At 38.2% G+C, this 16,578-nt stretch overlaps 1 protein-coding gene across 6 annotated transcripts; it reads right to left on the bottom strand.

The window, feature by feature from the left end:
* Positions 1 to 2,709: 2,709 nt before the first annotated feature.
* LOC103709485 (uncharacterized) lies at positions 2,710 to 9,996 on the bottom strand. Of its 6 annotated transcripts, none has more exons than XR_604459.6 (6): positions 9,513 to 9,993; positions 7,536 to 7,726; positions 6,487 to 6,908; positions 5,462 to 6,408; positions 3,071 to 4,799; positions 2,710 to 2,995 (listed from the first exon to the last, which is right to left on the bottom strand). XR_604459.6 is itself a non-coding variant. In XM_088704788.1 (6 exons), exons 3-6 carry the CDS (start codon positions 6,700 to 6,702, stop codon positions 3,192 to 3,194), a joined length of 2,625 nt encoding a protein of 874 aa, XP_088560914.1. In that variant the 5' UTR covers positions 6,703 to 6,908; positions 7,536 to 7,726; positions 9,513 to 9,936; the 3' UTR covers positions 2,710 to 3,191. The 6 variants fall into 6 exon arrangements, 5 of the variants coding, with proteins under 5 accessions (XP_088560914.1, XP_008793067.3, XP_088560910.1 ...); XM_088704788.1 differs by having other exon boundaries at positions 2,710 to 4,799; positions 6,487 to 6,548; positions 6,695 to 6,908; positions 9,513 to 9,936; XM_008794845.6 differs by having other exon boundaries at positions 2,710 to 4,799; positions 9,513 to 9,996.
* Between the last annotated feature and the right edge of the window lie 6,582 nt (positions 9,997 to 16,578).

Raw genomic sequence — 16,578 nt, 5'->3', positions numbered from 1 at the left:
AGCCTTCTCCTCAAGATTCGTTTTGGATACGGTTAGACCGTGATTAAGGGAAGCAAATGGGCCCGCCTTGCGCTTCTTTTCTTGATGGCGAGCGACGGAGATGGCTTGCATACAAGAGTGCATCGGACGGCTGAAATATGAAGCACGGGAATTCTGTGCGCGAGTTGGTGGATCACGCGAGAGAAGCCACGTGTCTACCCCATCTCAACCCAGCCTTGACCTTCCTTTCCCGATTTGTTGGATTTGCGTCTCAAGGCATGGATCAAGCGATCCCAACCGAGTCGGGTCGGGTTCAGGTCTAAATCCTTCAACCATTAGAATCAAAAGAGAGATGAATTGGAGCATAATTTTTCCAAAAACTATGAAAAAAAATAATCTACTAGCGCAATATGAAGTTAAAAACTAAATAGGCTCAAGCAAGTGAATGTACTAGCTTGAGTCAACAACTTTGCTGCGGGTTAGATTTGAATCAAATATTTGTGATCTATTGGTAGGTCCAGTCTGACTCGAGTTAGCTCCTATACAAGCTCAACTTGATTGAACTTGACTCGACATGTTGATTGCCATCCCTAGCTTTTTTTTTTCCATTTTTTGAAAATGGATTGACACCTCTAGTTGCTAGAATGGATGGGTTAGAATATAAAGATCCGTACATGCATATATTTAATTCTATATCAACTATATACTAAGGATATTTTAGGTATTTGTATAGCATTAAGAAACCCAAATAACATATTCTATCTAGCCTCTTTTTATGAAATCCTAAATTGTTATAAATAATATCAAAGTAAACCCAACTCATGACTCATCTAGATTTGGGGATACTGTAATACTGGCCTATTTATAATCACAGGCTAACAATAATGTTTGTGATTAGATTTGTGATACTTGTGATTGGATTTGAATGGATTTTGACCCTATGTTAGGCAAGGACGTCAGGTTTTAAACGAGAGGAGGCTGCGAGGACTCGTATGGGCATGTATTTAGTCGCACATTATCTATACACTAAGTAGATCTTAGGTGCTTATACATGGCTAAAAAATTCAAATAATATTTTCTAATTAATTTTTTTAGATGAGATTCAGAGTTATTACAAAGAATTCACTTCATCAATGTGTTGAAATCGCTTTCACATTTTTGAACCCAATTTCTCTTGCACCGAGAACTCATTTCGAGTCGATACAAATTACTTCGCGGAAATTGAAAATTCAAAATAACCTCCCACGGGTCCAAGTCTTTTCAAGCGTCCGCTCATGACCAACCAAAAAAATACCTTAAAGGATTTTTGTTTAGAAAATCTAGTCATTTGCATGTGCCGCACATGTTTATGAGTAGCACCAATCACTTATCATTAATAGTTAATATGCAATAAAATACAAATTAGATTCAAATATTCAACAAGTTTAACACAACTAATAATAGTTAGATAATATTTGAAAGGTGTCGTTTTCTGCAAGTTTGCATTGCTGAAAATATTCAGCAACATTCTGAAGAAATTTGATGTTCTACATGGCAGCTTAAAACTTTTTTGTTCCCACCATATATTCAAATTACAGCACCTATTCACAGACCTGAATTCAGTTAAAACCATATATGAGAAAATGTCATCAAAGCTCAAATAAGCATCAGATCAGCTGATTCATTTCAGCTCCCGTCAATAAAATACTTGTCAACCAAATCTTAGCAAAAAATAATAGAAAAAAATAAATAGGCATTGTCCGTCATCGTTTTCAGAAGAATCAAGGGTGTGCAATAGAAAGATACAAAATCAGAGCCAAATTTAACCCACTAATTAAATACCAAATTCGGTCTAAATTTTCAGGGATCCAACCACTTCTGAAGAACAACTCCAAGAAAGACGGCACTGGATGAATTCCAGCAAACATCAGACCCGGCGACATCTATAGAATCCCATTTGTTCGCTAAAAAAGAAAAAGTCAAGTAGAAGATGAAGAAATTATGAGGAAGAATGGAGGCGCATGACTTGCTTCAAAGAAGCTGTCAATGTAGAAACTATTGTTGTAAGTTATACATGAAGGATAGCATTGTGAATCACTGAATATCTGGAACAACAACACTATTCATCAGAGTGATTAAGATATAGTCAAAATTGCCATAAAAATAAATCTAGGAATGACATTATATTTGTTTAAACACTTGATTTTGGGTAACTAGCCAAGTTAGTAACAGACTAAACTGCAGCATTCTTTTATCATCCTGAGACAACTAAAGGGATTTCCCACAACTAAAGAAGTAATAGGTTGGTCTGAGGTGGATGGATCCACAACAAAAATAATAGAGTTGCAGGTCGATAGGTGGTGCTCATAAAAACAAATTGCATGACGGAGAGCTGAAATATTAATATTAACATTGAAAATAATACTGAAGCAAATGGTGACAAAATCATAAAAGAAAAGTTAATGATCAGTATTTTGTCAAAAAAAATTCAGATTTTTTTTTTTGTAAAAAAAGATGGGTGGGTCCTTGTATTCTCCATTCTAACTATATAGAAGAATTGTGCCAAAAAAAAAAAAAATCTATAGAAGAAACTTTAATTTCAAGTCCCTGTCTTCTTACATTTCTTGAATTCATGTACTCATGGTAGAGTTAGTGGCACCATTGTGGGGGGAGAGGGAGGGAGGGAGAGAGGGGGAGAGAGAGATGGGGAGAGAGAGAGAGAGAGAGAGAGAGAGAGAGAGATCCATGCCATGGTCACAACTCACAAGGGAGAGAGATCTGATTGTTTAAGGTGCACTAGCAGTTTGTTTTACTAGGATTACACAAGATCATCAGAGAGGTCAAAAAGCTTGGTCAAGCTGCTGATGTGGACTTTTCTCGAAATAAGATTAATTTTTATAAGCTAAGCATCCAAATGTAAATCTCGCCATCCACATGTCCAGCTCATGTTGTAAATCTTCAAGCCTGAACTACACCTCGCAGAACTAATGCAGGAAAGGTCGGTCCAATCTTGATTAAATGCCTCAATTGCAGCAGCCTGCACTTTTAAAACCATTCTAAGACACTGACGAGGGCCAATACAAGCAAACTAAACCCAAGGACAGATACATACAGGCTTATGTAATCATCAAAGGAATTCAGACATCTATTGGAACTCCTGAAGGCAACATAGAGCTTGAAATTCACTACATTTTAGCTCCTCACAAGCCCTTTAAAGCAGTGAGCTTCATCACTCACTGCTGCTTGTGTCCATCTGGATGAGTTCGATACTGCAGGCTTTTGGAGAGGGATATATATCTGGTTCCTGGATCATTGATCCCTACCGTACATTCATCTTCATCAAGTGCGGTGAAGTCAGCTGGGTTTCTATTAACAACACAGTTTTCAAACTCACAGTGACTTGTCGGAGGCTGATCTCCTTTATCCTTACTGCTAGATCCAGACTGATCCATCTCATAAGTTGTGAGAGAGGATGAAGAATGTGCAAAGGAGTCTAAACCAGAAACCATCTGTTTGGAATTTATACCCATGTATATAGATGTCCTAGTGTTTCCAACTTCAGTATGAATGGCTGAGCAAGAGTTACCTGTTTTCTCCTTTTCAATAATACTGTGCAGTGGCAATTCAATCGGATGCTTGGCCTCCAAGCCCTGCAGTGCTGGACGGTTGCTTGATTGAGTAACAATTTCTTTGTTCAACAAAGACACAGCATAACTGATTCTAGGAACTGGATGGTGTGGTTTGCTAGCATTCCATGGATGCTGATCTTGATCAGAGTATCCAGCTCTCCATGGATGCCTAGGCATCTCTTTTCTGAATTCCTCACGCCGATCAGTACAATTTAAGCCGGACTCTAAAATAGATCCTTCTTGATTTGTATAAGATGCACCCGAACCTGCTGTTTGATCCATTAGCCTGAGCAAATGCAATGCTGATATGGTTTCATTAGCATATAAATTCAGTGGCTTGATTGTTCTTGAATGACATGTGTTTCCTGCCTCCACAAAAGAATATGTAGCTGCTGAATGTCTATTGATTGATGACTCAGCTTGTTCTTTGCCAAGTAGTAGTTGCAAACTAGTAAACTTTGACTCATGTGAATCATGGAAATCAGTCTTTTGACCAACTGTCTTCATACTTTGGTCAAGCCATGAATCATGCGAATCCACATTCACATAATTAAAGTCAGTATCATCCCTCCTGGTGATGCTTCCAAAGGCTGTGCCATTTAATGGTGCTGATGTCCCATCATGGTCATTCCTGCTAAGAATCTTAGTTGCAATTGCCTGATTCCTATTACATGAACCTGAGGTTTGCATCTTCAGGTCCAAGCCAAAGTTTTGAGGGGAATAACTTATGTTGGAGACAGTAACATGGTGCTCCAGTCTACTAAGTGGATCTCCACTGCACTCTGAAAGTTCCAGGAACTCTGTTGGTTGCTGGTTCAGATCAATATGAAGGTTCTGTTTACAAAAATTAGAAGAATCACATGCTTTTAGTCTGCAATCAGCATCGCTGTTATTTCTCATGGTTGTATGGACAGCCTCTACTGCTTGATTGAAGTGAGATTTTTGGTGGGAAAGGTTTTTATGTACCACATCCAATATCATGCCTTCATCACATCCTTCATCACATCTTTTTTCTGAATCATTGCCATCCCTCATGTTTCCAGTCATTTTCGACAGATTATGCATGCTTTCAGCAGCAACACCAGCATTCATCAAACATCTTTCATGCTGATGTTTGGCTAAGAGTTCGACAATATCCATTGGGATGTCATCTAAACCTTCCTGTTCAAACAAACTTCTGGTCTTTTGTTTCTTTATTACTTTTTTCTTCACCTGAAAACCAGAGTGCTCAAAAGTATCAAAAGAATCCTGAACATATACATCAATCAGTGCCATACATGAATATTATGCAGCATTTATTTAAATGTAGCTACAAATGAAAATATGTGCGTTGTCTCAAAGCTAAAAACAACATACATCATCATACAACTGCTCCCTAGACTCTCTGTCTCAGAATTTGTGTGGTAGAGCACATACATATAACAATGAGGTTCCTGATTGTGAGTGTAGTCAAGCAAAATTGAGCTGAGCAATAGATCTGACATCTGAAAACTATTATAAAGCCCCTTTCTTCAGTATTGTGTTAGCAGCTCTATACCTAAATCTAGCAGACTTATTCTAATTGAACATGAATTTAATTATAGTAAAGAACCATATTTATTTAAAGCTAATTGAGGATAACATTATGCATTAATACTTTTTATTTTAGATGCGGCAGCAGCCTTGTGTTAATTTATATGTTACTGATATGCACAACTCAATAATAGGATACCAAGTAGAATGATGATACACCAACTAAAAAGTAGATAAGATAATTAGTAGAACAGTAACAGAACATGGAAAAATATCTTGAAAAAAATAACCCTAGTAAAAGAAATGATAAAATAAATAGATACACACATCAAGACTAGCAATAGGAAGAGAAAATCACATACCTTTAACCTATCTTCAACTGGAGGTGCTTTATTTTTCTTCTTACTCAAGATAGACTTCTTATTGGTCCCTTCCTGAATTTCAGGACCATGATGCAAGCTCTTCTCAGAGACAGTGCATCCCGTTGATCTGTTATTAACAATTTTGGCAGGGAGAAGTTGGGGTGATTCATCTTCAGCAACGAAATTATCCTGTTGGGCCACAAGGCAAGGCCTCCCAGGTTTTAATGGAGGCATTTTGTTTTCCTTTTCCAAGGCACTTTTTTTCTTACATCTGCTTACCCCTTGCTTAGAAGATGAACCTGAAGATATACCAACTGTAGCATCAAGGTGCTTGTTTTCTGAATGCCCTTTTTGTGCATTAGCCTTTTTAGAGGCTTTCTTCAGCCAATCCATTAGAGAATTCCCCTCATCTTCATTTTGGGAAGCCTCTATGCTTGACATTTCTTGAATATGCATAACTAGATGGCTTTTATTATCTGGATGTTGAAGTTTCCAATTTGATGTGTCTGGGCTTCTTCCGTTACCATTCTTATTTTGACTGCCTTTTGCATCTTCACTGGAACCATGAACCACTGTAGACACGGATAACTGCTCGCTTCTTATGATGTCATCCAAGAAACGCACCTTCCGAGCCTTTTTATGGTGAAAGCTTGCATGCGAATTACCAAGTTCACTGGAATGATCCAGGTGTGTGGTATCATTAGGCAAATCCATGTTACTGTCAAATGCTTCTGAGTGCCTCTTGTTCAAATGCATTGAATCATGATCAGACATGTGAGCTGAAATAGCAGCTAGAGCATCAGCTTTTGGAATGTTGATATCTACTCCCAGTGCCATCTTGCATTTGTTCAGAGCAATAATAGGTTCTGCTGTAAAAATAGTAGGTTCACTTGACTGATTCTGATTTTCTTCAGATCTACCTGGGGCACCTTTTGGTATTTGAAGACCTGTGAACAGTAAGGAATAGGCTTTAATATCAACTCATGAAGTCTAATAGCTGAAAGTGATCAAGGGCTTTGATTTACCTTCTTTCGTCAGGTCACGGTTTGTTGAAGCATTTTCTTTCTTGCCAGAACACAGTAACGGGCTACATTCACCATTAATGACATTAATAGAAGAATCTGCTTCAACCAATTTTCCATCTAGTATTTTCTCTTCTGATGGTTGTTGAAAGCCAGAAAGCAAATTTGTTGCATCAGCATTTACTAGAAAAGATGTGTTGCAAGTATTCACCTCATCATTCTGGACTTTTATAACTGCTCCATCTGATATCACATCTTCAGGAGTATTGGCCTCACCAAGACATTTTTGGCAATTCCACCATCTAAATTTAGTAACAGGTAGCGGAGGAAGCGAGCTGACAAGTTCACCCAATGTCTGATGACGCGGCAAAAATAAAGGCCAGCAAATCTTTGCATCTCTCCTCCGAACCTTGGCAACATAACCACTGTGCTCAAGATAGAGATAATTCATTAGACAAATTAATAGATACAAAAATATTTAAATAACTCCGTAGCTACTTTGAAGATTAAATGTATGGAAGGCTCAAGCCTTCCGGTGTGTTTCCTCCACCAATTCTAAAATGCATAGAAAGAAAGTAAAACAAAATAAAATAAAAAGGCATGCCTATTGCTTATCATTGAGTACAATATCCTTAATAGAACGTCAGATTTTGCAAAACAAGGTGCTAAAGAGTAAGCTGAAAAATGAGGTCAAGAAAATGCCTCAACTGCCACTTTCCTAATATCTCCTATAAGAAGCAAGTAGTGGATAAAAGAAAAAAGTGCTTTCCAAGGAATATCATATGTGGGAAACTGAAATCTGACAATAAAATGCAGCATGTGAAGTACCACTATTGCAATTCTAATTTAACAATATAAGGGAACTGTATTTATATTTCAGAAACAGTGAAGAAGCAATTGCATCTGATCATAAACAAACTGAGTTGGAAGAAAGATGTCAGCCCTAGTCCAGCACCACAATATCTCCTTGAAATCAGAAAAATTCTCTACCTGTTTTCAGAAGAGTCAAAAGAAGATAGCGGTAATGACTAGGTAACTAGCTTGCAGCTCACCGAATAGTAAAATGCTCGCATTTGTTTGCTTCTTCGTCATCATCATCCTCAACTTGCTCGATGGATCTCAATTCTACCAGTGACTGACAAGCATTAGAATCAAAAGCAGGTTCTTTTCCTTTGAGGTCTAGCTCCTTTACAAAACTTACTTCCATCCCATGAAAATGACATAATAATAACTTCAGCACATCCTGCATGCATTGACAAGGACAAGGTTAGCTTCTATTGGCTGAGAGTTTTAGGTATGGAGATTATCCAAATCCATAATTAGCTAGAATATCAATTCAGACAGGACTGCTAGCTTCATAAACATGATCATTTCTAGATAAAACAACACTTTATCAAATATTTAACAGATCTAATCTAATGAGGATCCATGTAATGCATCTTCAGCAGACAGTTTTTTCAGTGGAAGGCACTGTTCCCCTCCATTATCTGATATACATACCATGATCTCTATAGGAAGGAAACATGGTCTTCAGCTGACAGTTTTTTCAGTGGAAGGCACTGTTCCCCTCCATTATCTGATATACATACCATGATCACTATAGGAAGGAAACATGGTTTAACGCCAAACACTGCAAAAACCTATGTTTGACACTTTGCATCTTTTACATGACAAGCAGTGAGTGTATTCCAATAAAAGTTCATGACAAGATACCACGAGGAAAGATAAACAACAATCAAATTCTTAATTGAGTCATTAAGCATCATGCGAATGAAAGAAGAGTACATATCTTACAACTTCCCCTAAGAGAATAGACTTTCAACGAACTATGTTAAACCAAATGATGACATTCATTTGCTTTATGAAAGAGTTATGATTTCAGTAGTGTGTGCCATCTAACCAAAATTCATGATATTTTAAAGATCAAATGCTAAAATAACTAAATCACAGGATCATGATATTAGACTTGCTGAGCAAACTATATCTATAGAATTCATAATGAAACATAGATATAACATGGATCATGAATATCAAAAATGAATGCTCCAACAAGTCATCAAATAATAAGCAAAATGCACCTTGCTCACAGAAGAAGTACATACTGCCAGTACAAAACTGAAAAGGGCATAAAAACACTTGCACGACTCATGAGCAGGGATCTATAGAAGCACTAGCTAATAACAGTCTATAATATTCGAAAGAAACCAGATCAATCAGATACATTCATGACACCGCAAGTGGCGTGCATGAAACCAATAAAGCTTATAGAAGAATTGAAGAATCAAGAGTCCACCTCTGCATGCTCAAAATGAGAAAAATCATGTGTAAAAACGAGATAATAGAACACATATTAAGGTTTATATAGAGATGATATCATGTTTTGATCTTCATGAAATAATGATGACGAGAGCTTTTTTAAATTTCTGGAAAGTAACACAGCTATCAGCTTAGCTACTATCCCATCACCTTCAATCCCATTAGAGTCATATAAAATCATGCATACAAAGTCAAGACAGAAAGCTTGAATGGTCCTAGTCCTTATAAATCGTATTTCTCACATAAAATTATGAAGTTAGAAAGAAAATACGCCGTTTTCATGCGACACCACAACAAATTCATGTTTTGTCAGAAGCCCAATCCTTGAAACGAAAAAACAAAAAAGAACCCCATAAAATCACACACAAAGCCCATAAACAAACAGTCACTACAAGTTACCTGTCGAAAAAGCTCCTGCAAACAAGCAGTCAGCAGAAGTTACCTATCAAAAGAAGTTCCTTCACTGCATCTCAGTACTCGGCTGTAAATCAAGACCTCAAAGCAACCAAAGGCAATGCGAGAAGCCAAACCGGTCAATTACCAACCTAATTCTATGAGAAAACCAAAGAATAGAGGAGAAAAACCCGTTGGAAACTCAAACTCCACTCTTAAAAACCGAACAAAAAGAAACCAGCAAAAGCTATCAAATCCCAAACGAATCAAACACACATGGAAATAGCTCCGAAGAACGATAAAAAAGGAAACTTTAGTACCTCAACTGGAGCGAAATTTAAGGGCGGAAACTGCAAGTAATTCCTATAACTTCTGCCGCAGCGATTCACCTTCTACTCCGCGGCCGAAGAAGCCGCCTGATTGGGGCGAAAACCAGCTGATCGATAGGGAATCGAAGGACCAAAAGTATTTGGAGACGAAAAGGAAAAAAAAACTATTTTTCCTCTAGGGTTTGGAAGAGAGAGAATCTTAGCGTAACAAATGGGGAGATATTTCGTCCACTTGATTTAAATATGTAAGAAATCTGGGCCATCCGACGTCATCCCGACCGTATCTCCCTACAGAATTCTGTGAGCGAAGTAAAGAAGGGGAAGAGGGAGAGAAAGTGGGGAATGCGATGCCACAACCACGTCCACTCCAAAGGGAAACCCTAACCTTTAGCAAACAAAAAAAAAAAAAAAAAAAGGGAAACCCTAACCCTAGATGGAGAAGACTCTAACCCTAACCTTAACCCTAGGAGCTATTTGGGTTTAAGATTGGCGCTCTCCTTAAAAAGGACAAAGAAAAGGGCTGCCGGGTCCATGACGCTGTACAGGACACAGAATTTTTGTGGGGAAAATCTCGGCCGTCCGTCGGGTGGGCCAGTTAAAAAAAAAAAGGGAACCACCTGGTCCGTGGGTCCCACATCAAACGCGTGACCCCAGTAAGCGGCGGTTTGCTAGATTTCCAGATTGCGATTCCTTTGTTCCTTCTCAATAAGTTAACTATTTCGTGAACCAGCGTTACTCACGCTTCAATTTCCCAGGTCGACGGGTCCTACTTTTGGGTTTATTTGGGCGTCAAGGTTAAGTAAAAAGTGGAACAGGTACATCTGGTCTCGAGTGCCACCGTCCAAAACATGCAATACAACGTAACGAGGCTCCGGATGGTAAGCCAGATGGAGAGGGGTTGAAATGATCACCTTTGAAATGATGCACCCAAAATGACTCACCATCATAGCAAAGACAGCCTTTTTGTTATTCAGATAACTCAACAGCTTGTGAATGTATAATTTGGAAATGATCATGAAATCCTTTTCATGCCAGAATGCTTCTTTCTGTGGATGCACTACTTTGTGTTTGTGAGTTGAACTGATCAAACTTATGGGCGATTCTGAGTCAGCTATAGCTAGGATTGTGTTGTTCTGGCTAAATTAAATAACTTTGGATTGCTGGAAATGAGAGTAGGTTCAAAGGGCAGATAAAACCTGCCTTCTTTTACTGTACCTTTATTTTCTAATCAATGAAAAGCTCAGTGGAGCCATCCACCTTCCTTGGGGAACAAAATAGTGGTGAGTGTACTATAATAAGTAGAAACAGCTCAGCTAATGGTGGTGGGGCTCTATAGTTTGTGGAGGCCATTTAGCTTTTTTCTTTTTAGTCATACAGACTACAGGTATAGTTGAGGTACGAAAAGAGAGTGGTTGCTAGCTAGGAGATGCAGAGATAATGTGTTCCTGTTCTTTTTCTCATTCTCGTTTTTTCATTTGACCAGAAGCTATAAATACAGAAGACAAGGGACTTTTGTCTGTGATGATCACTCTTGTGATAATTGTTGCTTATGGTCTCTCCCTGTCGTTGAGGGAGATCTTTGCAGAATATAAATTAAGATATGAACCAATTACCATGATGCACTTTTGAACGCTAATACTTCAAGCATGATGATCATCATTTGTTGTTGTTGTGGTGGTGGTGGTGGTGGTCGTTACTACTACAGTCGTCATCATCATCATCATCAATATTATATGAATCTAAGAATACATGCAGCAGACCATCTACCAATAGCAATCCACTTAAAGAAATGTTCGTCAAATTCGCCTTCATGGATATTTGTCAAATCCGAGGAGATTACAGAAATTTGGTCATTGGCATGGGCTGGCGGTCTCCATGTCCCTACCAAGGTAAGAATCTAAACATCATCATTGTCTGTCGCTGCCATTAATTTTTGTCATCATATAGAAACTAAGGTTTGCTATTTGTTTTATTAATCATTTTCTATGGTTCTTCTGGGTGCCACTTTTCTAAGGTATTGACATCAAGCAGTCATATTCACAATAGGAGACATAGATATAATTGAAAAAAGAAAAGAAATAATAAGGATAAGATATGCAAAATATGTTATTAGCCTACTGATAATCGAACCAAACTGCATAAGAAAAGGAAGTCTTTGTTTTTTTTTTTTTTTTCCGTGATAGGTTGGTGCTTGAATAGAAGGTCCCATTCATTTTATATTCTGCGAGATATCTAGGAATAGGTCAATTAAATGGTTAGCGTGGGAATATGGCTTCCAAAGGTCTACTCAAAAGGTAGGGTTTCAAAAGGAAGGTCTTGTGCCCCTACATGGACTACTGTTATCTTTTATTCAAGAAAGAAATGGGCTGAAATATTGTACTCTCCCTTCTTTTCCCTTTGAAAGGAAAGCTGTGATGTTGGTGATGCATATATACCAACTGCAAGATGAAGAGTCCATATCAAGTATCAACACATCCACAACAGTTGAAACTTTTTGAATTTGAGGAACGATGTCCCTCTCCCTCTATCCCTCTCTTTAAAAAAAAGAGAACAGACAGATTGGAACAACTCATTTATTGAATTTGAGAAAATTAACAATAGGATGGGAAAGATTTCTTTTTTCTCCAGAGCTGTTTACATGGATAGTTGGACCACATCTCAATTTCAGAGCAATTCAAGATAATTTGTAGTTCTGCCGATTCGTACATAAAGTATGAGCCAATAAGCTTGGTTTTCTTGAATCATTTCCAGGTTTATCCCGGTGCAGTCATAAAACTGATTTTGTGGCAGAATGATCGAGAAACTCTCAGTTATCATACAAGACAATAACCTTCAGTGTCTCATCTTTTATCGAAATGCAATAAAATTGTAAACTAGCTAGAATGAGTGCCACAGCTCTAGATCTATTTTGGGCAGCAAGGCTGTTCTTTCTAATTTATGGGCATCCTGCATTTAGATTTAAGATATTAATGATTTCTATGTCGATAATTGTTGCATGATGTTGTAGTAGTGCACTTAATGATCTTACAAGCAAATAAGTGAACTGCTAAAACTACTGCTACGCATTGAACAAAAAGGATATCATATAAATCCAGTCTCAATCATAGATGAATACATAAATCTGTTAAACATATTAAAGTGTTTTGATAGTTGGTAAGAATCACACCTCTTGGGAGAACAAATGGCATGTTTAAAAAATTAGTTCTCTGGATGAAAATTTTCTAGGGACCTCTATGCGGTATTAGTATGAATGTAGTTTTGATTATTTAACTTATGAAGATTTATATATATATATATATATATATATATATATATATATATATATATATATATATTATCTAATTGGCTGCATCCCTCCATTTGAGAGGAGGTTCTGACTTCTGAGTCAAACTATATATGGGAAATGGTTCCATAGTTGTGACCAAGGTATTTTAAGGTGGCGACCCTACGTTTTCTCTAGGAATATTAGAAGAGGGGAAGGTTTGCTTCTAAGATATACGAGGAACAAATTAAAAGTTAGAGGATCTATGATCCATTCTCAATCATTTATCATTTGCAGATGGAATTCCATTGCTGCTGCAAAGGAATGTCACAAGCTGACAGCATGATGGACGATTCTTGGCTATAGACGTGTTGGCTGAGATTAGAGCAGGTATTGGATTCTTGGCTTGAGATTGTATAGACAACTCTTACAGGCAATTCCAAAGTGGATTTCAGACAAAGATCTTCAAATGGGTACAATTGCTGACTGTCTAACAAGCTTGCAAAGTAATAATATCATAAAATGGACGATTATGTTAGGAAGCGTACTTATTAACTGTTATAACAGAAATAACAGTCCTCTATATGTCCGATTCGATCCTTTAATGACCATCCAATGGCTGCTATTAATTTTTAAAACAGGATATAATGGACGACGACGAGAGTACGGCATCACTGTTAAGTGTTTTTTCTTTCGCTTCTTATGAGAGAATATATATTATGTTGAACTTGTATGAAGACAAACAATTTTACAGCATTATTCCAATTTAATCAATAGTAGAAAAAAAAGTTAATAACAGCTGATAATCCTGTTGTGTAGTGGCTGTTATTTTAATTTTTCATTTATACATTTAAGTTAATAAGGTAGATACAGATCAGATCTAATGCAGTAAACTAATACAGTAATTATGGAGGGATTATTTTTTCTCAAAAAAACTATTACGGGATTATATGCATGCAGAGCTGTGATGTGAAGTAGGAAAACTGTACAGAAAATTGAAGAAAATATTTAAAGTATGGTTTACTGTTCTGTATCCGTTTTGCTTCTACTTCTTTATTGTTTTTTGAGTGGATAAGGAGGGAATAAAGGCATTCCTCCCAATTTATTAGAAGAAATCAGAATTTACAAAAATAGAAGAGTCGAGGAAAAAAATTAAAAAGGAGTGCAACGTACACGATACGAAAGCATGCTTACCTGTGCAGTTCTGATGGGATCTGATGCATTAGTACTGCTATCATCGCACTTGCCTTGCTTCATCTTCAACAATTTAAATTATAGACCTTTAACAAAATATTGCTCTTTTGTCTTTCTTTTTTTTCTCACTTAGACCCTCTCCGATCTACAAAAGACATGGTTCACCAACCAGCCTTGGCTGGTTGCCAACCCTCTCCATCTTACTAAGGTCAGCAATGCTCCGTACTTATGGGTTCCCACCCCATACCTAAGAAGAAATAAACCTTGTTCTAATATTTTTCTCCTTTTTTCTGTTTTTATTTTTCAGCAATCTAATTGGGTGCTGAAGGTTCCAGTAGCAGTTTCACTAAACGACGTTTGTAGTTTGCACCAATTGCTTTCACCGCAGCAAAAGTTGGCGGAACTTTGTATTAAAAAAAAGAGAGAGAGAAATTAAATTTAGTATATACTATCCAGAAAATAAAATATCGCACTTTATGCAGCAGAGCATACTGGCAGAGAGACAGAAGTCCTCGTCGGAGCTTACCCCAATATTTTTATGATTTGATTGTGACTAAGCTTATAGGCTGTATCTATTCTAAGAGGCTCTGTAATGGAGCCGGCTCAAAAGTAAAATAAAAAAAAAAAAAAAAAGATATGTCTAGCAGCTTTGAGATATGTGGTGATCGGTCATGCATGGATCCACAAAAAAAATTTGTGTCATCATGCATCCTGTTGGGGGGAAAATGGATCGTTCAAAACACGTGGATAAATCGCCGCACTTGATGACGAACGTGACGGCATCGAACATACTCTTCCGGCGTCTGACCTCAAGACGTCCGACCTCAAGGCGATCAACCTCAGTGCACCCGACCTCAGAACACTCGGTCTCAACACCAATGACCCCAGAGCTCATAACCTCAATCTCGGCTAAGTTAAGCCTGACCAACCTCAAAGCCAAGGAAGACCCAGTCAAAGAGAAAAGCAGACCTCCCCACTCCACCGAAAATCAAGTTCTCCTCCTCCTCCTCATCCGGGGTCAAATTATGCGATCTCCACCTCAACGACTGTCAACGTTTAAATGCACACGATCTCAACGAGTCGCCAGCCAGCTCAAAATCTCGAGCCGTCTACGGTAACTCATTAATTCGTACGATCACGTCCAATCAGTACGGTAACTCATTAATTCGCATGGTTACGTCCAGTCACAGGTAACCCTTACACCCCCTCCTATAAAAAGGGGGAAAGATCTCAAGGCAAGGGGGGCTTCTTCTTCTCCTTCCTCTAGACATCTTTTACGTAATCTCTATCTTTTGTCTACAAGAAAACCCTCTCTCTGACTTAAGCATCGGAGGGCCAGCGCCGAAACCCCCGGCCACCGGCTTTTTGCAGATCCTCCGGAGAGAGCTGTTCGCCGCCGCACCACCCGCCGGAGCTCCTCCTTCTTGGTTCGCGGTCACCTCTAGGTCCAATTTCCAGCAACACATCCATATAAGTATTACACTCCACGGTGCATCAAAGTTGCTGCACAGTCGACCTAAATCACCCTGAACACAAAATTATCTATCTGTTCTCTATTTTGTTGCATAGTATCCACAGGACCTCAGCTCAAGTTCTGTAAGGCACCGTATGATCGAGAGAACTCGGATATCCTATGCATGATAAAAAGACAGGCCAGCTCGGATGCTTTGCTTCCATTATCCTTGAATATTATGCTTTCGATGGGAAAGCGAGGAATATGAAGTCAAGGGAGCGACTGCATGATTTGGGGGGAGAGGGATTATCTAATCCCAAGATTTCAGGGATAAAGTAAACCACATCAATGAAGGAATCCATATTCCTCAAAATTCTACGAGCGGGAAGCGCTTATTTTCTCTGCTCGCCTCTCTTCGGTTCTCAACTTCCGGTGAGGGCTTAGAACTACGAGGATAACGGATACAAAACATCCTAACAGGCCCTCAACAAATATATCTTGTTCCAGAAAATCTTCCTGCTGGAAGCTAGCAGCCAAAGCACCGAGCTCAAATCCACTTTACCATTGCTCATCCAGTCCTGGAGCCAGCAGATCAACCACATCCCTCTTTGAAGAACTGCTGGAGATTATTCCTGCGTCTTGTGTGACTTTAAAATTCAGCGCTTTACACGAATCTCGTGTTGTAGTCAAATGTTGCATAACTTTAAAATACATACATACATACATCCATTTATGTATGTACGTATGTTATGTGTTGCGTGTATGTTATGTATTGTATATGTATGTATGTATTTATTGTGGTCAGCATTTGACCGAACTCCGTAGGGGTAAAACAAAGAAGAATGTCTCATAGATCTTACGGTTTTATATTTCAAAAGGAGCATCATTCGATTGCATTTCACGTTGATATTGAAGCCACATGTTTCAAGATGGGGTAAGGAAACCACTTGTTTGATCAAGCGCTGCATTTGACATGAATGGAAGCAAAACTTTTGCACCAACAGCTGACTGACAGGCAAGATCATCGACAGTGAAAACAAGGAAATCAAAAGTACTCGAACCAAAGGCTGATGCATTCTGAAAATTTATCCTCCATGACCGACCTCTTGATTGGTCAAGCTTTTTAGATATGAACCATTAGTAAGTAA

The sequence above is a fragment of the Phoenix dactylifera genome, chromosome 9 (genome assembly GCF_051530095.1).
Source record: "Phoenix dactylifera cultivar Ajwa chromosome 9, Ajwa_hap1_PhDact_Kaust_v1.1, whole genome shotgun sequence".
Classification (NCBI taxonomy): domain Eukaryota; kingdom Viridiplantae; phylum Streptophyta; class Magnoliopsida; order Arecales; family Arecaceae; genus Phoenix; species Phoenix dactylifera.
The sequence above is the reverse complement of the archived record's forward strand: the minus strand, read 5'-3'. Positions and strand labels throughout refer to the sequence as shown.